The sequence below is a fragment of the Carassius carassius genome, chromosome 20 (genome assembly GCF_963082965.1).
Source record: "Carassius carassius chromosome 20, fCarCar2.1, whole genome shotgun sequence".
NCBI lineage: Eukaryota > Metazoa > Chordata > Actinopteri > Cypriniformes > Cyprinidae > Carassius > Carassius carassius.
In genome coordinates, this window is record NC_081774.1 from 18,143,412 (window position 1) to 18,170,413 (window position 27,002).

Here is a 27,002-nt window from a genome sequence, read left to right on the forward strand (position 1 = left end):
TAAGGACTATTTTTCCATAGCAGAAGCGTTAAGGAAATATACAGGTAATAAATAATATTCTTTCAGTTTAACTAAATATTGTCACCACTTATTCCCAGCATATAAACTCACAGGACATGACCAGTAATTCTCAAAGTTGAAGTTCTGTCATCTTTATGAGGTGTGTGATATACGAGAGCACTTGTTGATAGTAAGGGCTTGTTTTAATGCAGACAGGCCTTGAGGGGGTGGTGCAGGGTTCCTCCATTTGAACAGGATGTGGGCTGAAGGAGGATCGAGTCCAGAAGATAGTGATAGATGAAGTATGAGATAAGAAGTGTTATATTCTTTCTCCATCACAAAGCCACAGCCAAAACCAAAGATGATTTCAGCTCATTCATTCCACATGTGAAAGCATATTTCCTCTTTAGCCTGGCAGCACTGAAACAATATATGATAGAGTAACTGTGTAAAGATTTTGAAGGTTTTGTTTGTAAAATTTAAAATAGAAAGGGATGTGATACATTTATGACACTGTTCGGGGAAGTTGATAACACAAAGTAGCTGAGTAATTCAGAAATAGAATGGCTTTAAAATTAGGACTGAACTAAGAAAGAGGGACTTTAAACAGATTGCATAAACACTTTTCAGGTAACATATGGCACTGTATTATATTTCAGCGGTTTTATTCCGTAGGATTTTATTGCAGTTCTGTGACTCATCCAAACGAAACACAACAAAACACCAGGATACCTTTTCACAAGAGTTAAAAGCACATTCAACAAACACCAGGATGCTGTACACAAAAGTTAAATGAACCAATGATGTTTTTGCTTCTTTCATGTCTGTACTGTACATATTTGTTTTCACAGATCTTTGGCCAGTATTATGCTGGAGTGTACGTTAAATAATGGAATGCATGGTGAGTCAATTGTCTGTTTCACACCTTTCATTTTAACAACTTAATATCAATAGATAAATAATAAAAAATGGAGCACAGATTTAGCAACTTTTTTTTTTCTTTTTCCTGTTTCCAGTATAACTTCTTTGTATGCAATATTATAGTAATGATGAAAGGTGCAGTTTCGCGTGCTGGTACAGCACGACATGAAATCAATGCATCTCTGTAGTAAAAGGTTTGGGCAGTACATTTGAAGTAATGTAGAAAGTATAGTATTTTGAAAGATCTGAGATTATGTCAGGGCTGATAAATTAAAAGGAATATCAGTTCTTTAGGACATGTACACCATTTAACATATTTCAGGGAATGTTTTTGTCTAGCTATATACATGCTGCACTGAGTCACTTCTCTCATTCTTCTGGCAGGTTCTTTTGAAAATAAATGAATGTATAAGATCTTCATACTGTGGGTTGGCTAATCTATATTAGACTTTCTCCATTATTTGATTTCATGCTGTAAGCAGCACATATGCATTTCTCTATAAATGGAAGACATTCTCACGTTTGTTAAAAGTTCCCAATGCACATCCAACAGTCAGTTACATTGGTGATTTTGAGATGGCAAGAGCTCTCATATTTGTATTGGTGTGTTCGTTTGCATTATTGTCTTACATTACATGTCACAATATTACATAACGTTCCGTTTAACTACAGTAGATAGCCTACTTTAAGAGATCACAAGTTAAATGGGAAAGTGGAAATCAGAGGCTGTGAACAATTTCTGTGCCCTTAATGAAAAGAGCTGTGCGTACAGGTTAAGACAGAGAAAAAGTCACTTATGACAGTAATTCAGAGCTGTGCTGCTGTTACTATAGACGATACACACACACACACACACACACACACACACACTCACACACACACACACACTTACTTTGGAAGTGCGCGTTAGGACGTGGGTCGAGTCCAACTCGCGCGGGTCATGTGTCTACGTGGTTCACACAAACGCCTGTTGTGAATGGCTTCGCATCACTCCGGAGGCGTTTATGAATGAAGTGTTTTTCGTATAAGGGAGAAACAAGGAAAGGTTTGGTGGCGAAGGATTGCTGAACCCGCGCGCACCGGAGCGCATAGTTGACTGACGTCTCGGATTCTTTGTCAGTTTCTTTTCGGCCGTCAACTTGTCTCTGAGCATCGGACCTTTTGCGAAGCAATCTCATGAAACCTGCTGAATCGGCTGAAATGGATATGTCTAAACTAATGTTGATTTTATACATCACCTGCTCGTTAGGACCTGTGAGTATCAACACAGTTTTCTATCTAATTAGTCATCGACGAAAGAAAAGCTCTCAAGAAGGCTATTTAACACACCTAGTCCTCAAACAAACTGTCAGGTCCTGTTGCTCTTTTGCTCTTCTGTCTCAGAGCAACTGCTGCTGCTGCCCTTTCTTTCATAGAGCAGAATTTTGTAAAGGAACCGATTTAAACTGTAGGCTACATTTTATGAGACTGTAAAGTATTTCATTGGCTTGCCTTTAGCTTGGGTAAGAACGAAATCAATTTAAACTCTCCTGCATTATCCGTCAGAAATGAATCATATTTAAGATTAAAAACTAGGTGGTCTATAGACAGCACGTAATTATGTGGATTAGAAAGCTTCTCTTATGCACTGAAATGTTCTCTGACATCTTGATAAAGCATAGCCAGTTAAGCTGTATTAATAAAGCTTGTTTATACATTAAAATAATAACCAGTTAGATTATGTGCCTTTGAAGAGATAATAGGCTATAATGCAAATAAGTTTCAGTGGTCGGTGCATTTAGCCTGAAACAGTTTGAATGGCCATTTAGGGTCCAGATTGAAAAAGAAAGCTTCTTCTGTAAACAGCATTTCCATTAAAATGAGTGTAGAGTTGTTTATTTAATTAATTCAAATTTCCTTATAGTCAGAAGTAAAACTTATATACTTATTTAGGATTTCAGAACATTTTAAAACGTGCCAAAATGTTCAAATGCTGCTTTACCTTACATTTTCATCATTAGATTTGTTATGCATCACACATAAAAGTGTGTAAAATGTGGGTTTCTAATGTTAGAAATCTGGTCATTCCTGCAGGTTAACCTGGGAAATCAGTCAGTGAATATCAGTGCTCCCAATTGATATCGCTAGGATAAACAGCATGCATTCACAGTACCAGTGTTACCATGGAAAGATTCCTCTATACTCAAATGTACAGCATGTGTTTACCATCTAAATTTATTGTCATATTGTTAATAATGCTATTTGAAATAGTGAAAAGAATGATTTTCTTCACTTATTGTGACGCCTTGGTAACAACTCTCATTTTCTTTTCTGTCCGTCAGCACTGTCCTTGAGCAGCTTCTTCCTCACTGCAGACAGTAGTGACTCATGTCTCTATAAAGTACAGCTTGCCATGCAGCTGAATTTCCTTGTGAATATGTCACGCCACGCATTACAGTATATGGTCAACAGATTGCTATTGTTTGCTCTGGGCACATAATAATACAGAGAACTTGTGCTCTGATAACGCGCAACATTGCACTTGAGCTAAAATGAATGGCACATATCTCAAAATGTTTGTAGAGCGGTACATCTGTCAGTACGTAGAAAGATTTAGATTGTGTTTTGTTTAGAAGTGATTTTAATAATATTGATCATAATAACAAATGATATTCAGCATAAAACAAGTTAAAGGGGACACATGTTGATGAAGGCACTCATGAGCCCTATTTATGGAGCTATAGTGCCGTGCAAAACAAGTTGTAAAACACTGCTGTAGATCACACATACTGACTGTTCAGGTAACAGAGTAACATTTGACCCATGGTCGTACTTTCTGTAAGCATATGGACAGATTTGAGAGTAAAAATTGCTGTGAAATTTTGATTGATGCCACCTCTCAATGGCCTCATCTGCCATAGTACCTGCTATAAAACTCACTGTCCTCTGGTGCTCTGCGGAGGAATCCATGAGAGCGTTTACTTGTATAATACAGCCTACATTTTTAAGGAAAATTGGATACAGCGGCAGAGAGACAACTGTAAGACAAATAATTTATGTCGTGAATTTTTCCACCATAAAGATGTCCGGAGGTTAGTCCTTTAGGGATTGGCAGAGGTGAAAGGAGACATTATTAAGAGCCCTTTCAGTGCAGGTACTTATGCTATGCTTGTTAAATTTCAAAGGAACAACATGAATTGTCCTACCCTTCATCAAATCTCCATGACACTCAGGAAAAGGGAGAGGCAGTGTCACATGCACAACAGTTCACTTCATTCTCTTCATAAAGTAATTATGTTCAAATTGTAATGTGATCAAAGGTCTGTTGCTATTCAGAAATGTGATGTAATTTTTCTCTGAAGCTTCAAAAATGAAGATATGTTTTATTGAAAGTAAAACATACCTCTTGTCAGAATCTTGTGATTGTGTTTTTGTTTTAAACAGATGCTGTCTGCCCAGATGTGTGAGGTCATGTGGGAGCTGGAAGCGGAGAAAAGAGAATGTTTGTCCAAGCTGGAAAATGTCACATCAGGTATGTACAGTGCATATAAGACACTATATGACAACTGTACGCATTAAAAAGACACAATGATTTCTCTATATTGGTTATATACACTGTAAAAATATCCTGTTAAATACATGGTAAAAAAGCAACAGTTGTGGTTGCCAGATATTCACTTTGAAAATATAGTGGTGTTGTTTCAGGTAATTCAGCATGATATACTGGTGTCTGTATTTTACAACTATATGTTTCAATTCAAGTTAATATACCAAATTCAGCTTTTTACCAAAAACCTTGGATACGCAAAGATTATGAATAGGAGAAAGTGCAATGTGCAATATGGCAGAAAGTCTCGTCATCTAAATAAAAGAGTCAGGTGCTAATTCGTAAAGTGTTCATATCATTGCAGTTCCCTATGGTTTGCATGGTGCCTGCCTAAACATGCAACTTCAGGAGCTGTATTTGCAGAAATAGCTGCCCGAGAAGCATTTCAAAGATGGCCTCTGAGTGAAATGTCTTGCGTAAAGGGGCTTTGTTGTTCCTTAACATGCACTGATAACCACAATAATAATAATACAGGTGGTATAATAAAAAGTCACATGATAAATTAGAGTTCATTGTAAAAAAGCTATCCGTAAAACATGGCCAGTACTTTTATGTTCATAATGCACGTGAAATTAAAATAACGCAACAAACTTGAACTAAATAGCAGAAATGCAGCCCAAAATGCACATCACTAACAGAAATACACAAGAAACAAAAATACTTACATACTTTTTAAAATCTGTCTTTTTACAGTTTCTCTCCAATAAATTATGTTTATTTTGCTATAATCATAAATAATTTGACAGTTTTTGTTTTACGTTAAAACGTACAGTTTTTCACTTTATGGGGACAAAGTAACTTACAGTTAACCATTTAACATTTTTACAAGCAAGTTCTGTGGTTTTAATGCTAAAGGTCTCTTCATTAGCTAGAAATAGCAGCATAACTCAGAATAAAAATGTTGATTATGAGGTTGTGCTAATACTGCAAGAGCAACATTTCGAGTGTTTTAATATCTGATTAAATGTGCAAAAATATATAGCTGCTTATCTGCAAATCTGCAAATGTGTCAATATTTTCCCTTCATTTCTTCCCTCAAGCTGCAGTCAGCTCAAACCTCTCTTCTTATTACAGTATACTGTGAATTATGCAGAGTGTTGTTTTGCGTTTGTTTGTCTGGTTTTTCGGAAGAGGTTACAATGGCATGCTGGTTAATTAGGCACAAATGGCATTCTTGTGAAGTGCGATCTTCACAGCATCAGTGTTTTTGATGTTGTTATCTGTATGATTAAATCAGTAGTATTTCAGTGCACTGGCTCAGTTAGTTTTGCTTGCGGCAATTTTTTTCTGAATTATTTTCCATCATTGATTAGGTTTTGCATCAGATGGTCTGAGAGCACATCCATGTGCTAGCCTAACCACAGAATTCAGTTCAGTGCAGATTCACACACTGTCACAATGCTTAGGTCTGTAGAGCTATTTCCAACTAATGATGCTTATTTAAAAAATAACTGAAATTATATTAAGAGATTTTCTCACTTCAATATTATGATTTTATCTTGACTTCTCATTACTGGCAAGGCAGACAAAAACCACAAATGAGTTATGATAACACATTTAATTGCAAATTTTGATAACATATCCAATATTGGGGCACCTTAATTACTGGAATCATTCACAGGGATTTGTGTGCGTGAAAAAAGCTATAATGAGTAGTTATAAGTGGACTTTAAGAGCTTCAGTGCCTGCCTATTGGGCCATGTACTGTACCTCATTAAACCAAAACACCGCCTATTCCAGCCTAATCTAATATTGATTTTGTTCTGACAAAGTAATTACGAAAGCTGGTTAGCTGTGAGTTTAAGGTCTGATTATCTATGGGCTAGTGTTTCAATGTTGTGTGTTGTCATTTGTGCCATTTTTAAATCTCAATCACAAATCTCCCCTGAGTAATGTATCTTAGACCAATATGCAAATTGGTTTCTCAGACCGTGAGATGAACTTTGATAAAGCCCTCTCCCATGGCATTGCGTATGATTGGTTTTTCTTTGTCATGTAGCCCAGTGTGTTATAAAATCTTTTATATCAGTTGGATTTAAAAATTTTCAGAGACGTGGAATTAAGTAAAGATAACAAAATAAATCACTTTAAAGTAGGTATGAAAGAAAAAATTTGATTATCTAAACGCATGTTATAGTTTTCATTGTGAATGATACATTCATACAAATGTTTATTTTATTAAAGTTTGTTTTGAATCAAAATTTAATAATTCGATCTTCCAGTAAAATCACAGATAACTCTCTGACGCAGTGGGGGAAATGTTTATTTGATCCCCTGAAGATTTTGTCAGTTTAACCACTTACAAAGAAATGAAGGGTCTGTAATTTTTATTATATAGGTTTATTTTAATGAATAGATAAAGAATATCAACCAAAAGATCCAGAAAAAACATATTATATAAAGGTTAGAAATTGATTTAAAAGTATTTGATTTAAGAATTCTGGCTCCCAAAGATTGGTTATGTGCCCATGTGGAACATAGATTAGGTTTATAAGACTCCTGTCCACACAATCTTTATCTTCCATTCCAACCTTTTCCACCACCATGGGCAAAGAGCTATCAAAGGATGTCAGAGACAAGATTTTAGGACTGCACAAGACTGGAATGGGCTACACGACCATCAACAAGTAGCTTGGTGAGAAGGAGACAACTGGTGGTGCGATTATTTGGAAATGAAAAAAAAAACAAAAACATCAGTCTGCCTTGGTCTGGAGCTTCGTGCAAGATCTTGCCTCGTGGGGTAAGAATGATCATGAGAAAGGTGAGGGATCAGCCTCGAACTACACGGGAGAGGCTTGTTAATGATCTGAAGGCAGTTGGGACCACAGTGACCAAGCAAACCATTGGTAACACACTATACCGCAATGGTCTGAAATCCTGCTGTGCCCGCAATGCCCCCCCTGCTCAAGAAGGCACATATACAGGCCCATTTAAAGTTTGCCAAAGAGCATTTAAATTATTCAAAGAATGCTTGGGAGAACGTGCTGTGGTCAGATGATACCAAAATTGAGCTCTTTGGCATTAACTCAACTCGCCGTGTTTAGAGGGATAGAAATGACCCCAAGAACACCATCCCAACAGTCAAGCACGGAGGACGACTTCACCGCATAAAGGGGCAAATGGATGGGGCCATGTACTGTAAAATCTTGGATGAGAACCTCTGCAGAACACTGAAGGTCTTCCAGCATGACAATGACCCAAAACATACTGCCATGGCAGCAAAGGTCTGGCTTAAGAAGAAGCACATTAAGTTCATGGGGTGGCACAAATGGAGAAAAACTAACTTGGACGTTTTTAGAATTGCGTGGGAAAACAGTATATCCAGCTATAGACATGCTCTAAAAGCTGCCAGTGCCGAGCATATCCACAAACTCATAGTAATTAATCAAAACAATCCAAGGTTTTTATTTTGCACAGTGGCTAGATTAACAAATAACCAGATGCCATCTGATCTAAATATTCACTCACAGTTTAACAGTAATGATTTCTTCACTGATAAAATAAGTAATATTATAAATACAATAGCAAATGTAGATTCTACAGTGTCTGATACCTCAGCTTCATTCATCACACCCAAAGATAAACTGCAGTGCTTTACAACTATAGGACAGGAAGAGCTAAATAAACTTATCACTGCATCTAAACCAACAACATACCTGTTAGATCCTGTACCCACTAAATTGCTGAAAGAGTTGTTACCTGTAGCAGAAGAACCACTTCTCAAAATTATCTAACTCAACGTTATCTTTAGGTCAAATCCCAAAACCATTCAAGCTGGGGGTTATTACTCTTATTAAGAAACCACAACTAGATCCTAGTGAACAGGCAAATTACAGACCCATTTAAAATCTTCCGTTTAGATCAAAAATTTGAGAAAAAGTTTAGTCTGCTCAGTTGTGCTCCTTCCTGCAAAAAAAAGATCTCTATGAAGAATTTCAGTCAGGTTTCAAGTTCCACCATAGCACAGAAACTGCACTTGTTAAAATTACAAATGACTTGCTTCTTGTGTCAGACCAATGATGCATCTCATTGCTAGTTTCACTTGACCTTAGTGCTGCGTTCAACACCATAGATCATGACATACTCATAGATCGATTACAAAACTATACAGGTATTCAAGGACAGGCTTTAAGATGGGTTAGATCCTACCTCTACGATTGTTACCACTTTGTTTATGAGTCATCTCAATTATCACCAGTAAAATATGTAGTGCCCCAAGGATCTGTCCTAGGTCCTCTGCTATTTTCAGTATACATGTTGCCCCTTGGTAATATTATTAGAAAATACAGGATTAGTTTCCACTGTTATGCTGATGATATTCAACTATATATCTCAACGAGACCAGATTAAACTTCTAAATTATCTAAGGTAACAGACTATGTTAAAAATCGGATGATCATTAATTTTCTTAAATTCGTAAAAGACAGATTTATAACTTATTCTACCATAAAACAGTACACAAAATCTCTTGGATTACAATTTTCAATTAGATGGATGTACTATTAGTTCTTCTACAGACAAAAATCTGGGTGTTATATTTGACAGCAACTTGTCATTTGAAAACCATATTTCCCATTCTACAAAAAAAAAACATTCTTCCTTAGAAACACTGCCAAGCTACAAAACGGTTACCTTTTTTTATGATCCAGAAAAGCTAGTTCATGGATTCATGACCTCTGGACTGGACTATTTGTAATGCATTGCTAGGTGGTTGTCCTGCAGCTTCAATAAACAAGCTACAGGTAGTCCAAACTGCAGTTATTAACAGGTCAGGAAAATATGATCATATTATGCCAATTTTTCTGTCTCTCACTGGCTACCTATTTAGTTCTGTATCAGTTACAAAATATTATGACTTATCTATAAGGCCCTTAATGGGTTAGCTCCTGTGTACCCAACTAGCCTTCTACCACACTACAACTCATCAGGCTCCCTAATGTCACAAAATGTGGACTTTTGGTAGTTCCTAGGATAGCAAAGGCCACTAAAGGAGGAAGACCTTTTTCGCATTTGGCTCCCAAACTCTGGAATAACCTTCCTGATAACGTTTGGGGTTCAGACACAATATATTTGTTTAAATATATATTAAAGACACATCTCTTTGGCCAAGCATTCAAATAATGCATTTCATAATCTTGGACTGCAGTTATATATGATCAAATGCGCACTATTATTCTTTAGCTTGGGTAAAACAAATTAATTTTACTTGGTTGGAACAGCAGCTACTGTAACAATACATGACTACAAGGAGAGGGTACAACACTAGAATCCAAAAGTACTAAGATTTTAATCAAAACATCTGCAAAGAACAAACACATATATAACTTTACGCCACATTAAGGACCGACCACCTTGAACTAAACAGACCGGGTTTATAAACACAAAGGAAGTAATCAGAAGAACAGAAACAGGTGGGGAGTAATCAATTAACTAAATAAGAAAAGGAACATGACCAAATAAGGAAAACTCAAAAGGAACAAGAGAATAGAAGTCCATGACTGTGACATTACTCCCCCCTCTGAGGAGGACCTCCAGGGTGGATCTGGAGACTCGGACGACCAAGGTGGATCTGGAGACTCGGGTTACCATGGCGGATCTGGAGACTTGGGAGGCCATGGCGGAGCTGCCCCCAACCCCCGCCTCGGCTTCTACGGCTGGATCTCTACCGCCCCCCAACCCCTACCCAACCCCCCACCAAAAAAACACTTGGGGAATCTTATGGGGCTGGACTCTGGGCTTGGAACAGGCACTGGAGCGAGCTCTGGTGCTGGAGCCGACTACAGGGCTGGACTTGGGGCCTGGAGCCGACACTGGAGCGAGCTGGGGTTCATGGGCCTTCCCTGGGCTTGATGGGGGATCAGGAGCCCTCCCTGGACTCAACAAGGAATCAGGAGCCCTCCCTGGGCTCAACAGGGGATCAGGAGCCCTCCCTGGGCTTAACGGGAGATCAGGAACCCCTTCTAGGCTTAACTCAAGTACAGGAGCCTCTTCTGGGCATAACAGGAGATAGTGAGCCTCTTCTGGGCTTAACTCGGGGTGCTCAGGAGATGAGGAAGGGATGGACAGAACCAGCGGAGGTATAGGAGACTTAGGAGGTGAAGGAGGTTCAGGGAAGTGCCCTAGAGGGGAATCTGGGGAGAGGATGGGTGCGGAGAAACTTGGGGTTAATGCCATGTCCAGGATATTATAGCAGGGTGCTGGCAATGGAAGGTGCTCTGGAGGAGAGGGTGATTTAATATAAATATTTCTGACATAAGTACATAAACTGACAGTCACCACTGATAAGCTACTACTAAATATTGTAGAAATAAAATTCTGTAAAGCTGCTTTGCAACAATTTTTATCGTAAAAAGTGCTATAGAAATAAACTTGAAATCAGAATCCCTCCTGAGATGTGCTCAAAACTAGTGACCTGATGTTACATCACAAGTTTTTTTATTTATTTATTGTATCTTACTAAATCAGATGAACATGTCTGTTGCCATCTGTGTCTGTACAATGTGAATTGGCCTTAAGAGGATGTGATGAACGTTTGATGTGTCAAGAAGCAACATAATTGTATAGGCTTGTATCAACTGATAAAAGATCACCAATTACAGCGTGATTAGATGCCTGTATCTTTTTAGATATCTTAGGAGTATTTTATCTCCTAATATGTTTTCCTTCACTTTTTTTAAGGTTGCACAGGTAAATGGGATCTAGCATGCTGGCCATCAGCTAGGATTGGGGAGTTGGTCACCATCCCCTGTCCGAATTACTTCAACCATGTCAGTGATCAGAAAGGTATGTCAGGAAATTCTTCAATACATAAGTTTCTAAACCTGTTTTTCTCCTTGTGTTTTCACTGGACTCCACTTCTAATATTCTTGATAAAGTCTTTTAAAGTCACTATATTCAACAATCTCTGTAGGGACTTACTTTTAGAGAAAGCAAATGTCATCACTACTGAATTAGCATCATAACCAACGTCACATTGTTCACAAAGCCTTCTACTGAGTTCTTCTGATTAGTCTTTGATAACTCTGGAGAAAAGAGAAAGATTGTCTGTGCTATTGGGACCTGCTGTTGTAATTAAGCAGACGCATTATCACACAAACTGTATTCATGAGATTTTCTTTGGGAAGAGCCTCATGGGCCAATTATTTGCTGAGAATTCATAACCACTAATTTATTAAAACGAGAAAAGCCATGGGTAACTTTTAAACTTTGAATTATGTTTAATAAGCCTTTTGTGGTTGTGTTTTGGCTAATCAGGATTAGCTTTAAATTTAGAAACTGAATCTGTGGATGCTTATTTGTGTACATATAAATATATATGTATATTTTACATTAGAAAAAGTTGTTTTGATGTAAATCAGCTTTAATATGGGTTTTATTCCATTACCACACACACATACATATTGTAATGTTTGATCAAAAGTAACAGTAAAGACAATTATAATGTTACACAAATCCTGTTATTTTAAAATTTCCTATTCATTAAAAATCCTGAAAATCCTAAAAATGTATCACAGTTTCCACAAAAATCTTAAGCAGCAAAAATGTTTTCAGCATTAATAATGATAAGACTCACTATTAATCTATTAATAAGTGGGTACCAGTAATAATTAAGCATCAAATCAGCATATTAGAATGATTTCTGATGGACCATGTGTGACACTGAAGACTGGAGTAATGGTGCTGAAAATCAGCTTTGCCATCACAGGAATAAATTAAATTAAAACAAATATTATTATATTAAATTATAATATATAAAATACAACATATATATATTACTGTTTTAACAGTATTTTCTTTATAAATAAATGCACCCTTGGTGACCATGAAAATTTATGACTGTATATGTTGCTTTATGAGTGAATGTCCATTTGAGTCCTTGACTTGCTGATGTACTATTTGCTGACAGCCTAATAACTAAACTGCTTTCAGCATAATATTACCAGCATGCAGTCATCTGGATCACTGCGGACCTTACCCTGAAACCTTACCCTGATTTATTTTAGTATATGTAACATCTAGAGAATTGAAAATGGCCTTGTGTCATAAAGTTAATGTATCAGCTTTTATTTTCATATTTTCTGTAATAATTATCATTTTGATTGGACTCTACCTCTTAAATTTACCCTTTCCCCCTCAAGTACACAGAGGAGTTAAAGAAGTCATTTTTGACTTTAGAAGTTGGTATAAAATGTCTGTAGGAACTGAGGACTGACTAACATCAGTTAAGTTTGGCACAAGAACACCAATGAAAGTATTTCATGAGGTTGGGTTGCTCAATAATTATGAAACCATAAGTGTAAATGACTGTTTGGATCAATAATTTTTCCTGCTTTGAATGCAGCAGTGAAATCCATGTAATGTAGGGTCCATTTGTGTAATGAGATATCATTGTGGAGAATACAGCACTTTTGCTTGAGCTCCAAAAAGTAGCTGTGACACATTGACTTTATTTTATAGAAAGTGTCTGCATTTTTTCTTTGTATGATCTCCATATGGACAGTACAGAATTTGAATTGATTTATTTGAATGCCCTTCCGCTCACTTGTGCTTTCTGTCAGAATGTCAGCTTTGATTTACAACCATAATTTTCATCCTATGAACTGTTTACACACATCTAATGGCTTCCAGGTCATATCTGTGTCTTGCTGAAAGGGGCATGCCTTTCCTTGTGAAACTCTTGAGTGCTCTGAGAGAGTGCTTTCTGGAAGAAATCCCAAACATGGATTGAGGGATTTAGATGGTACAGGGTGAAATGCAGTGGATTTATCTTCCTCATGTGCTTGTGGAGTTCATGCAGGAGATAGCCTTTGGTGAGCTGTGATAAAGGCCAGATGTGATTGGTAAAAGACCTGAATATATTAGATTGGGGGTGGGCCGACTTGATCATGTGATGGGAAAAACTGATAAGTAATTGACTGGGAATGTTGAGTTGGATTTTAGGGGAGACAAAGACATATATAACAAACGTGTTGATGGAACGATTTATGAACCAGAGAAAAGAACAAAGGACATGCGCGGACCCGGTGGACACAGAAATCCTCATTAATTTATAGCGAACAGATTGAGGCTTTCTGGACCAAAGGAAACATTTGTTTTCCTCAGCACCGATTCCCAGAAATTATTCATGTTTATTGCCCAGAAAGTGTGTTTCAAAGATATTCAACAGTGAACGTTGATGATTTTAGCTATTGTTTTTTATCAGTGCTCCCACAGTACACACTAGTGTTTACGCTGCATTAGTGATCGCTGCCATTATGCTGATTTCATATTTTGTAGAGTCTCCCTTTTGTCTGTTTGTAGCCCAACCAGATGTTTAACGGCCCTTAGAATTAAGCTATCCAACAAAATATCAAACAAAGTACCATTTTTTGAAGAATAAATATGGTTTAAATGCACCTATCAATCAAAATATTGAATACATTTTGTGTGTAGAAATATCAGTTTATGGCTCTTTTCTAATAGCAGTGATGCTCTGTGTAATCAAGCCTGGAGATTAAATCTCACTCCTGGTATTCCAGCTGTTTCTGTATTATCCAGCAGGAGTAAAATTCTTTCTTTGAAGCTTAAGCTGTCCAGTGGTAGTATCAGATTATACAGTAGATTCAAAAGAATCTACTGGGTTTTGGTTATGGACTAATCAAGAAGCAATTCATTTTTATAGGAGCATGGAAATGAAAACAAGCGTTACGAAACTTGGCAGCACACAGATCCAGGGCCATGTCATAAATTTATTTTGGGTGGAGCTTCTAGTTTCCTAACACATGTGAACTTTTTACCCAGGAGCTTTACAGCAAACATACATTCATTAATCTTCTCAACTGTTCTCAGTGGTTTCTTTGCTCATAACTCAGACTTCACTTTCATGCTTCAGTCAAACACACTATCAATAGCGCAGTGACCTCATGATCACACCTCATGTAAATTATCAGAAAGTAAACTTTACCAAGAAAAGTTTACCACTTTACAAGGAAAGTTCCAGGTTCCAAAAATTATACTAATAAAATGCTGAATCTGGGCTGCAGTAAGTCACAATAAAAGTGAATGGAGGCAATCTAAAATATTTAGAATTAATTTACAATTACAATTTTAAGGTTTTAGTTGGTTTTTTTATGAGCTTTTGTTATTTTATTCGTTTGTAATATTGCTATAAATTTTTGTATATTTAATATACATTATCTTTTAGATATTTCTATATAATATTCTATTTATTTCAGTTTTCATTAAAATTATGAATTTAATTATGGTAGTTTTAATTAGTAGTTTCAGTACTTTTTAGTACAATTTTAACTTCAGCTTTAAAATTATTTTAGTTATTAGCCAATGCAACATTTCTAATTTTCTAAGTTTTTCATCTAATATTTATATTTCAACTTTATTTCAAATGTCAAAAACAATTAAATAGTTTTTAGTTGTAGTTTCAGTTAAAGGAGTTATACCCTCGTATTACCTTGGATACCTACTGCTGTATTATAGTCTTTCAGACCCTTCTAAAAAAGAAAAGTGGAAAAAAAATAAACACAGAGCTCCTCAGACCCTTATTTCTGTAGGCATTATTGTCTCGCGAGATCTGATGCGATATTTTGGCTGTCGTGGACGGTCATTATAATAATGCAAATGAGGGGCGCGTTGATTGGTTGCAGGAAGGGGGGGTTGACACCGCAGGTAACGCTTTAGCATATCATTACAAACTGACATCATGGCGCAAGTTGTGAAAGAACGCGACCGGCTTCCCGGCCAGTGTATAAGTATGAGGCGCCGTTTTAATGCTTAAATCAAACTTCATTCACGCACACATATGAAACACGCTTGCATATATATTAAGTACTAGTCACACATACATGTATATGAACTATCCACGCACATAAAGTTACTCATATGAGACGTGAGCACAGCACACACACACAAACTAGACGGCGCCTCATATATAAGCGTTAGGCAACAAATAAACAATAACCGAATTCATGATGATCTCAGTCATTTTTTTTTTGCAAAGTACGTTAGCAGCCATTCCCCATACCTCGAAGCTAATACTCCTGCCAGTGTTGTGCCTGAACGCGTTCATTGAACGATAGTTCATGAACTCGTTCATATTTTGGGCGAACATGAACTGAACGTACCGCATTACTGCCTGATGAACGTTACTGTGAAGTCGTTCATTCTGGTGTCTGACTGTCTGTGAACGCCACGCTCTCTCTCAGTTTAACTTCGTTCAGTAGGATGCCAGATTTCTATAAAGCCTTCCAGGCGAAAACACACCTAAAAACACACCGTAAACCGGCCTTAATATGTAGCGGAAAAAACACCCAATATGGCAACGCCAGACTCTCTTGTTCAAGCTCGTTCATCAAAATGAACAAATCTTTTTTCAAGTCATTTCGTTCACTTAAGGGGCTTTAAACGTTACTATTAACTGGCAAATTCCCCGAACACATCAACCTACGCAATCTTGATCATATTCTGAATTAAGAAATCATTATAATGCAGTCAAAAGTCCGTTTTTGCAGTCAGTTTACAGGGAACATAAATAATTACTTCACCACGAGTCTTTCGTTTATTTGTCTAGTGACAGACGCAATAGCAGCATACAATAGCCGCATTAGCAGTTAGATGCTGTTTGTTACACACAGTTGAGCAATAAAAACACAGTCTTACCGTTTCAATTGCAGGCAATTTTGTTGGAATGGCGCTTTTCCCGAGCTTCGATGCCAACTTCGCCTGATATTGCCCCAAATTTGTGAAGGATTTCGGCGTACAATGTTTAGCACAAACACGTAACGATAAGCCAGTGGGAAGGGTTGAAGGAACAGCGTCATTAAAAATGATCCACTGGTCTCTGTTAGCTAGGTCCGTTCTTGGTAGAGAAAACACATTTACATGTTGATTCTGGCAGTCAACCACAGAGCAACTCACGTGTGCACTACTCCAGCATCTTTCGGGACTGAATATGAGGGGGAGAGGGGAAGGGCGAGCTTCCTGCTGCGGTGTCCATATATGGTATATCCTGCCCCGTCTTGACGTCAAGACGGGGAAGAAATCAAAATCTCGTATTTGAGTGCGCGTGCACGTGGGCTATTTTACAAACCCTGAGGTAAACAAACGCTTCACTTTTAAATATCGGCTTCCAGGCCAGTGTATAATCGTTAGGCAATCATAACATACATTGATTCTCGTGGAAAAGTGAAAATTGTAGGTGATCACTCCCTTAAAACTAAAAACCCTGAGTATTACACATTAAAATACTTTTTCAAAACTTTAAAGACAAGACATGAATATTATGCGCTGAAATAATTTTATTGTAAAATTATTGTTTTCTTTCTTTTATGACTTCATCACATGACGACACAAGACTATAAACCTTAAAACCCCACACAGAGCTTTACAGCTCAGAGAATGCAATACTTTTAATAAAAGAATTCAATTCAGCTTCACATTTCTGCTTTTAAACCATCCAAAAATTGGCCCCATTCACTTCTATTATATGTGCCTCAATGTAACCTCCTTTTTTTAACAAAACAAGGGAGGAAACTAAATTATTTTTTGGAGGAGTTCCACAAATGCTGTTGATTGAGCTTAACTTGTATTGAACCCCGAATACTGCTTTAATTACCCACATTCTTGCGACTTCTCACAGACAGCAGATCCACTTTTAAAGCCGCTGTCGTAATCCGTCAAGCAGCTTGTGTTTGAAAGAGGACACACCCACACACGCACCTTCATTGCAGAAAGCTGCTGTAATAACACTTTGCTCAAAGAGCTTTAACAAAAGCCCAGTCTGATTCATGTTTATACAAGTCATGCTACTATCAACACTTCTTCAAGGACCAAAACTTTAGCAGAACCAGAACCCCCATCCTCTCCCTTCAGGCTGGAGGGAATCTTGCGTAAACTCTCACAAGGGCGAGCTTTAACCTGAGGCCCAGCGAGTATCTCTGCATGCTTAGACGCAGAAGACCTATTCAAAGACATGCTCTGAAATAACATAACAGCAGATTGATTAGCTCCCATGTTTGGTCCACATCTTCATACATTATCATTATTAATTATTGACTGTAATCTGTTTGCTAGTTAGCACTTGCTCATGTTTTATGTATTCCTGTTGCAGGATCTCTGAATGTCCTCAATCCTCACTCTGTCTAAATGTAGATTTTTTCGCTCTCAGAAGTAAACATCATCAGCTACACATACTGCTGGCACAGTGATAATGAGGTTTTCAAGCCGTCCCATCTGAGCGAGATGATCACCGCCACAACTTTGCCAAACGCATATTAATCATTTTAAAATTTTGTCTTTGTTTTGAGTGAGGTATTTTCTGTCTTTATACCAAAGAGCCATCTTAATTGGATGTGGGCCTGGTATTTAACTTTAGAAATGAACAAAATAAGCTTCTCTGTTCATGCTAACATGTTTAAAGGTCATGGTGGACAGATGGAATGGGGCTCTGTTGGTGCTCATTTATGTACAAATTAATTTTGAAATCTTTGATGCAGTTTTATTGCTTTTAGAACAGTCTCATAATCATTGTAGCTACATCTGTTATTTTTCCTCCTCCACTTTGCAGAGAATGATTACCTGATGATGAGCTTGTCTACTCTTTACTTCACAAAAACAGGCTGGGTGCAGAAACCAACCCCATTCAGTCTGAAGTCCTCCGGGCCTGAGAGGATTCTCAAGCCAATGAGCGTTTAGCACAGTATAATCAGTCGCTGAAATCTGTTTTCACAAATTGCATGGAAAACGTTCCAAAAAATGTCAGATAATTCTGCTAAAATTAATTAGATCACAAAGTTGTGTTACAATATGCAAAAAGTTTTTCAGTGAAAGTGAATGATTAAGTCATTGGCCGCTTGAGATCGATTAATTGCTTATTTCCTTCGCTTGTTCTGCAGTAATCGCCAGCCTCTTCTTTGGCTGTGTGTTTTAAGTATGACTGAGTAGCAGTGATTATTGGAGGAATGAGGCTGTGGTTTAACACTCTTCATTTCTCTCTGTTTTGACCTAAGAATTCATTGTCCTTTTGCCCTTTTGTTTATGTTTCAGGAAACATATCGAAGACTTGTACTCCCAACGGCTGGACAGAAATAAAGCCAGTTGTCGCTGCATATAACTGTGGCTATGACCCCAATAACACAGAGGATGGAAACATGGTGTGTATTTTTGCTTTGTTTGGACTGGCACCCAATGAGTTCTAAACAATAAAAGCATATTTTTTCACAACTAATTCAACAATCAAATAAAGTTACGACATTTAGGCCTGGAGTTACTAACAGTTTGTGCCAGCACAAAATCTCTTTTGGCATTTAATAACTTCTGTTAGAATTTACTAAAGACAGTGAAAAAATAGTAATGAAAAGGCTTAGATGGTTGTTTTAGTGGCCGACCTTAACGAATGTGCATTTGTAGGAGTTTCTATTTCAGATCCAAAATTTACAGAGGAGATTATTAATAAATTATGCAGTGTGATTTATTATGGTGTGCGCTCATCAGCTTGTCATATATTAACCCATTCTGCTCTTGACTTAGCTGTGATAGTTGCTAATTTGCACTGCTTTTTGTAGACTACATTAGTCATTATGGAAACTATTATCTGGCAGCATCTCTGTTCTTTAAGTTGCACTTTCTACTCCCATCAACACTATTATGCTATTGCAGTTTTAGGCTAATTTGCCGTTTAATTAATCTGGTTCTTAACCTCAGTTTGCTGAAATAATTGAAGCAATATCACATGAGCAACAGCATACTGTTGTACTTTCATAATAACAGCCTTGCGGATATTTTGCGAATATAATTTAAAATTGAGCAACTCACAATTTAGGCACAATATTAAGTTCATATTATCTTAATATTACAAATCTGTTACAAAGCAGAAGCGGATCTAACCGGTTGAGTAAATGATTCAATGATTCACTCATAAAGACACTTTGTGAGAAGGTCTGTCTTTTGTATAATTTGGCCACTGTTTAAAAAAGTATGTTCTATACGTGTGCACTATCCAGACTTACTGTAATGATAATAATGACAACATGACAAATGTAGTATGTTTACATTACTAATAATGTAAACATACTACATTTGTCATGTTGTCATTATAACATGACCTACCAGTATCAGTTGTGTCACTTGTTTATGCTCAGGATGAATCCGTGTTTTACATGAATCGGTTGAATAAATCAATAAAGAGAATCTCTTGGCACCACCTAATGGTGTAGAATTGTACACCATAATCCAATCAAAGTATGCATAATTAAAATATTCAAAACAAATCAAGACTGATTTTGTAGTTCTGATTCCAGTTCTACATAATCATCATTAGTGTGTTTCTGAGTTTAGTCATAAGTCAGTCATTCACTCTTTCTTTCCTTGTAGGGTGAATTCCTGGGCTCTGTGAGAATTGGATACACTATTGGTCACTCTGTGTCTCTTATATCCCTCATCATCGCCATCGTCATTCTGTGCCTTTTCAGGTAAATCCTCCATACAACTCAAAACATACCATTGACTTGTGTTATAGAACAGGACCTTGGCTCTTTATAGCGTTTGCTTTTCCCATATAAAAGAAACTCCCAAATAACTCCCATTTGATAGTTTTGTTGTCCTCGGTGAATGCCCACATTTTATTGTGATCTAGCAGTGAATCAATGTTCAGCTTAATCATACTGGTGTCAAGCCAGATGACCTCGTTCAAAACGGCCCGTTTTATATCACATTTAACATGTGTATTGCGAAAGGCAGGTGTTTGATATGGTTATACACAGAATCCGTTATTGCACAACCTCTCAAACAAAATAGCTTAGTAATTTGTAACCACTAACATGCAGCTTTGCCGTGCACAAGCTTCTCAGTAGTAAATTGCTCACAGTGGATGTTCCCCTCAGTGACCTCAGAGGTCAAGCCATATCTCAAGTGTATTGAAAAGCTTCCTGTTGCATCACACTTAATTAAACAGGAACACAGATCTTGAGAGTCTTAGTATATATCACACACAGCATATGAGTTTCCTATGCCTCTATGAAGTGTAGCATGTATGAATAAAGCATATATGAATGCTGTATGCACACTCTTTTGAGTGTAGATAGCAATACGTATGGAAACGTAATGAATTGCCTTGTTGTGCACATGTGATTATAATGTATTGTCTATATACAGTATATGCAGAGCCTATTATGCAGCCATCAGCATGTGGTTTATTGCATTCTTGCGTATCATTTATTATGCTAAAACAACTTAATGTGTCTCTTTTTATCTTTGCTGCTAAGAAAACTCCACTGCACAAGGAACTACATCCATATTCACCTATTCATGTCCTTTATACTGAAGGCTGTGGCTGTAATTATGAAGGATGTAGTCCTGTATGAGGTGGAGGAACCTGAGGACTGCCACTATGGATTTGTAAGTGGTTTTTAAGTAAGGATCATTTTAAAGTCAGTGGGTATAATTGTGATAGACTGGCTGACTGTACATTTATGCCAATTATTATATGTGTACTTACTTAATCTGACCTATACTTTATATTAAATTAAAGCCTTTACTGAGAAACCATAGTCTATTTCGATATCCAAAACAGTCTTCCTAGTACATTGTTGTCATTGTCATAAAGGTAATTTATTAACTTTTTGCCTACTGTTTTATGAATAATATGAATTCAAAGATACTAGTCTTTCACATACTATTTTTGTAGGCAAATTACTTTACAAGAAATTACTTTTTTAAGTCTCAACAAGTCATTCACAGGGGTTCATAAAATTGGATGGGAGCTAGAGAGTCTTTGCAGAATCATGTGTAATGTAGTTGTTACCAGGAATTCCAGAGTAAAATATGATTTTTAAATGTTTTTAAATTAGTTTAATGCAGTACAATGTGGGCTGTTGGTTCAACATATCATAAACCTCGTAGCATACAGTAGGTCTGTCTTTAACTGTATAAATTGATCATTAAAAATCAATTACTTCCAGATCTTGACTGTTGAAAACCCAACCACTGACATCTGCCACTGACCAATCAGAATGAAGCAACTCCAGTTATAGTTACGATTATATTTCCTGGTACACAGTAAAACATATTAACAGGCAGTTTTACTTGAACTAACATTTAAAAATGACTTTGGTTGCTGTAACCTAACTTAGTCGGGTTGATTCAGTGATATTACATCATATTTTTTACTGGAATAAAACGACATAAAGCACGTACCTGACAAACCCTTTTTACACTGTATTTGGTTTCACTTTACTTTATTACTGCTAAATGTAACCGCATCATGACATTTTTTCCCCTCAAAAGAAACAAACAGCCGTTGATAAACATTAGTTCGTTAGTAAACTTCTCTGCTGTTTTGTCACAAGGCTTGCTCTTTAAATGGTCTTTAAATGATTCTGTGGTCAGGCATAGCAGTATTTGAGAAGTCCTTCAAGATCTTTGAAGAGTTTGTAAATGACCTCCCTCATCCGGACATTGTATTTACCCAACATCACGGTCATGTTTATATTGCTTAGTGTCATTTTCATAGTTATGAATATCATATGCAGTGTTCAAGTTTTTTTTTCAAGTGACATTTTATTAATTAAAGCGAGTCCAATGCATCCAACGTTTTGGATGGCCAGTGTGTGTAAAGGTTAAGTAATGTGTTCTCTGTGTGTTTTCCTGTATAAACACTATTCATCTGGGTCTGAGTGTTTTGGGCCGTCTGGACGCAGCTGTCTGCCAACAGAATATGTTACATCTGTCACAACAACAGGGCGCTCAAACACTCATGATGGCACGTATCCCCTCTGTGAACACGTTTGCAAGGTCACAAAAACATGTTTGACATTTAAACAGCCTTTAGATTATTTAGGATTATTTAGGCTTAGTTAGATATTGACAGTTATTAAAATGGATTCACTATTTATTAGAGATCATTCCTTTAAAGATTGTTTAGTGCTGTGTGATTGTTGCAATAATTAAGAAACACTTCTAGGTGATAATAAAGACAGCGCACTACAAGAGCGTCAAACATTAACAGAACAGCATACAGAAGTTCTTTATATGTGTTAACACTCTATTTAATGCCTCGCTTTATGAGTATTGCACAATGTTTTCTCATGTCTAGCGCATGCAACACACCAGCGCAAAGGCATTCCCTTTGTTTAAGTACATGGTAAACATGCAAGACCGCAGTTCCTGTTATAATATACACAAGTGCATAATAGCTCTAAACAAAATCCTCTCTGCATTTTACAGGTGGGCTGCAAGGCTGCCGTGGTTTTCTTCCAGTATGGCGTGATGGCCAGTTTCTTCTGGTTACTGGTGGAGGGTCTGTATCTGCATGCTCTCCTGGCCGTATCCTTCTTCTCTGAGAGGAAGTACTTCTGGTGGTACATTCTCATTGGCTGGGGTGCGTATGTGCTCAGTGGCATTAAGATGTATTGGCCCTCGGCCTCATAATTCTTCATGGCAGGAGAGAAATGCCTGTCAAATGCAAATGACCAATTGATCTCTAAAGTCAATAGCATGTGTGCATGTACACACTCAAGATTTAACAGTTAACATTCCCACTGACGTCCCTGTATTGTGTTGGCAAACGTTTCATGTGTCACTTTTCTTAAATTTAGGCTAAGCAGGCTCAGAGCTCAGGGTCAAGTAAGGTTTAAGGATAATTGGCAATCCACTTGTTTTTTTGAATTCCGAATGATCACGTAGGCCAGTTCAATGAGGAATGTCAACATGTCAGAGCTGTATGTATTCACATATTGACAATATTCATAGTCAATACGTGTGTTTGTGTTACAGGAGTTCCAGGTGTCTTCATAACAATCTGGAGCATCACAAAAGCTTATTTACATGATATTGGGTGAGTAAACACAACTTTGTGCTCGCAGAATAACACTGATACTTTGTAATATTTTCATGGGAGCCATAAGAATTCATTTTGCTTGTTGTAGCCACTGTTCTAAGAGAAACAATTAAAACAGAGTAAAGGATATGAGTGTTTTTTTGTTTATGAACTTGTTGCATTTCTGTCTTCTACACACCTTTTGCCAATAGTTACAGTATAGCTGACACTGTACATTTCACTGTTCCTTGATGATAAATGACTTGCCTTCATGGAGGTCAGTAGGCTATATTTAGAGCAGAGCTCGTAGGAGGAGACATTTGAAAATAATTTATGTGGATCATTTCATTTCTCATTGCCACGTTTTTCTTGTTTATTTCTTTGTTTGGTTTTGCATAGTCTTCATGTGGATTGTTCAAACAGTGAGAGTCCACTTTTTCAACAGCCTTGGCTCTGGAAATATTTTTCCCAGTCATTTTCTACATAGGGATTTTAAACAATAATTTAACAAAGAGTTCAAGAGATGCACTAAATCAGTCGCCTCTGAAAGGAGTCACAACTTTAAGTGGCCAGTAGTTTACTTTCCATAGTAATAGTGACTGATTGGCAGATTAAGTTGTGCAAACAAACAAACATCAATTGTAATTTGATGTACTTTATTGCTTAAAATCAATTTCTCAATTCAAGAAATGGTTGGGAATTTTACTTAGGAACCCAAATATGTTGCTCCATTAATAATTCTTTATGTTGTTTTCTTTTGATAGATGTTGGGATTTTATTGACGATGATCTATGGTGGATTATAAAAACCCCTACACTGATAACAATACTAGTGAGTGACCTTGCAGAAGAAATCACAAATATGGCAGGTGGTGCATTAAATACTTTAAAACGGGACCTAATCTGTTATTGCTGTTTTTCAAGATGAACTTCATTCTCTTTATTTGTATCATCCGGATACTTCGTCAGAAAATCAGTTCACGGGATATTGGGAGAAATGAGTCACACCAGTACTCGTGAGTTTTTAGACCATAGACATTGCTGTATTACATGCACAGTATAAACACAAACGTATTCCAACATATGCCATTTCTTTTGATCTTCAGGAGACTGGCAAAATCAACTCTGCTTTTGATTCCCTTGTTTGGGATAAACTACATCATTTTTGCCTTCATGCCTCATCACATCAAGTCTAATGTGCGTCTGGTGTTTGACTTGATCCTGGGGTCCTTTCAGGTAGGCAGCAGGAGACAGAAATATGTTTTTACCCACAGTTGTACTGTTTTATAAGCATTGTTTATCTAGTTTGGATTCTCTAAATGCCAATAGAATACTAAGATTGGCCACTGCATTAGACTCACCGTGGGATCTGCCAGCACGCCGCAACCCCAGACATGCCCAGTGATATTTATTCCCTCCATGTTTGTTATACAACCAGATGAAAAGGTTGAACGAGGACATACAAAAATGGCCTAAGTTCACCCAAAAATGAAAATTCTGCCATCATTTACTCAGCCTCGTAATGTTCCAAATCTTTAGTTTTTTTAATACAGTTTTAGTATTGAATAAAGGCATTATCAAAATATCTTCTTTTGTGTGCAATAGTAGGAAAAAAAAAGGTTTGGAACAACATGAGGGTGAGTAAATGATGACAGACCCCCCCCCCCCCACTACCCCTTTAAATACTTCCAAGACTTACAGTACCATCCATCTTGATCTAAATTCAGACGAGTTGAAATTGAAATATAAACATGGCTTTTTGTGGACTAAGATGGTTAATTTTATACATGTGTTTACATAGGCTATAATTAAAAACAGTTTATGATAAGAACAGCATCAGTGTATCTAAATATTATGATCAGAAAATACTGAAATTAGATTAAATTAAAATAAAATTGATTTACTTTGTATTATTTCATTATTTTCTTTTAAAACGTGTTTGTTGCTAAATTATAATTATAATTGATTGTTCTCTTTATTTTTCTTCAGGGATTTTGTGTCGCAGTCCTGTACTGTTTTCTAAATGGAGAGGTAATGTAATCAAATTTTAAAGTGCCCAATCACGGATTTTTGAAAATGACCTTTCATGCAGTGTGGAACAGCTCTAAGTGAATGAAAACATCCTGCAAAGTTTTAAATCTGAAAGTGCACCATGTGTAAATTTATTGTCTCTCAAAAGAAATAGTCGACTTTGAATCATTGAAACAAGTAGTTTTTGTAAAACGAATCTCAAGCTGTACAAGCTGTCTCAGCTGTCGTGTCGGTCTTAAAAAAATGCTAATTCATTCTTTGCCACTAATTGCCATTTTTGGAGGTAAAATAGCAGTTTCCCTTGTAATGCTTTACATAAAGCAGCACTGCGCTTACAAACGCTGCTTTATCAGGCATTATGAAATGAAAATGAGACCAATCAGACCAATCACCACAGATTGAAGGTTTTGAGAAAATGAATCGTTAAACGAATCGTTTGGGAGTTGTTGAGCAAGTAAGATTAAAAAGAAAAATACTGTATATTATAAGTGTTTTTTGACCTTGCATGCATGTCAACTTGTTGTTGGGGACTCCCAAAACCAAAAAAATAACCTTTCATAACCCATATATAGGGGCACTTTAATGTTTTTTGTATATATATTAGAGAGAACTGTACATGCCAGTCAATAGTTCCATGATTGAATTTGCTTCTCGTGATTCTAAAAGGCTTTTCTAACAAAAATTATTTTAGAAAAATATTGATATTTTACTGATCTCATACACACACTCTACAGGTCCAGTCTGAGATCAAACGAAAGTGGAGGCGGTGGCACATGCAGAGATTTCTGGGAGCTGACACCAAATACCAGCAGCCCTCGATGGCAAGCAACGGCCTCAACTTCAGCTCCCAAATCACCATGATGACAAAATGCAGCCCCTCCACACGCCGCGCTTCCGCCTGTCAAGATGACTTCTCCGCCTGTCAAGATGACTTCTCCGCCGTCTGAGCGCTGAGTGATGCTCCGTCTATGACAAGACACACAAACCATTGAATCTGTGCTCTACACGCACAGAAAGGCTGTCACCCGGACCACCTCCATCATTTGCAGGTTGCTGCTCTGCCATCATTCCTGTAGGATCTGTGCATCTCACCGCTCAGTAGGAACATGAGGGAAACTGCGCAGCTCATGGTGACCGTTTGGTATATGATGGATCTTCATAGCCATTCTTTCATACACATCGAGCAGGAGAGACATATGCAAGTAAAATGGACTCTTTGACGTTTGATTGTGTTTCACCAAACTACTGTGTCAAGCGGCGCTAACAGCAACACAGGCATTAATCTTCAGCATTAGAGTTGGTATCTGTCAGTTGTGTTTTTCTGTTTTCCCTGCCCTCATTATGCCGCTCAAGATTTCTCAGTCTCTTCATAATCTGTAAAGCTGAATGGTGACCTTTTGGGTCTCTAGTGAGCAGGTTTTATTTTTATCTTCTTCCTTATTCCAGGAAAAAAGTCTGTTATTCTGTTATTTTGCATCCTCCCTATTCGTGTCATGTGCTTGCGTGTCTGTGTACATGTGGACAAACACAAACGTCTCTCATCGAGAGCCATAAAAGCATGTTTACTTGTGCAGCAGTAGTGCGTCATGCTATATGTTTTATAATAGTGATTTATTGTGTAATTGTATACATGTGAAAATTGACATTTGTTCTATAACTG

At 37.2% G+C, this 27,002-nt stretch overlaps 1 protein-coding gene across 1 annotated transcript; it reads left to right on the forward strand.

Annotated features, from left to right (window-relative positions):
• The first annotated feature begins 1,848 nt into the window (after positions 1-1,848).
• On the forward strand, positions 1,849-26,289 carry LOC132097011 (vasoactive intestinal polypeptide receptor-like). Its single transcript, XM_059502676.1, has 13 exons — positions 1,849-2,175; positions 4,345-4,432; positions 11,186-11,290; positions 18,545-18,651; positions 19,871-19,968; positions 20,761-20,893; positions 22,721-22,874; positions 23,270-23,330; positions 24,077-24,143; positions 24,236-24,327; positions 24,418-24,547; positions 25,301-25,342; positions 26,077-26,289. The coding sequence occupies exons 1-13, from the start codon at positions 2,098-2,100 to the stop codon at positions 26,287-26,289; spliced, it is 1,368 nt and encodes a 455-aa protein (XP_059358659.1). The 5' UTR covers positions 1,849-2,097.
• The last annotated feature ends 713 nt before the right edge of the window (positions 26,290-27,002 follow it).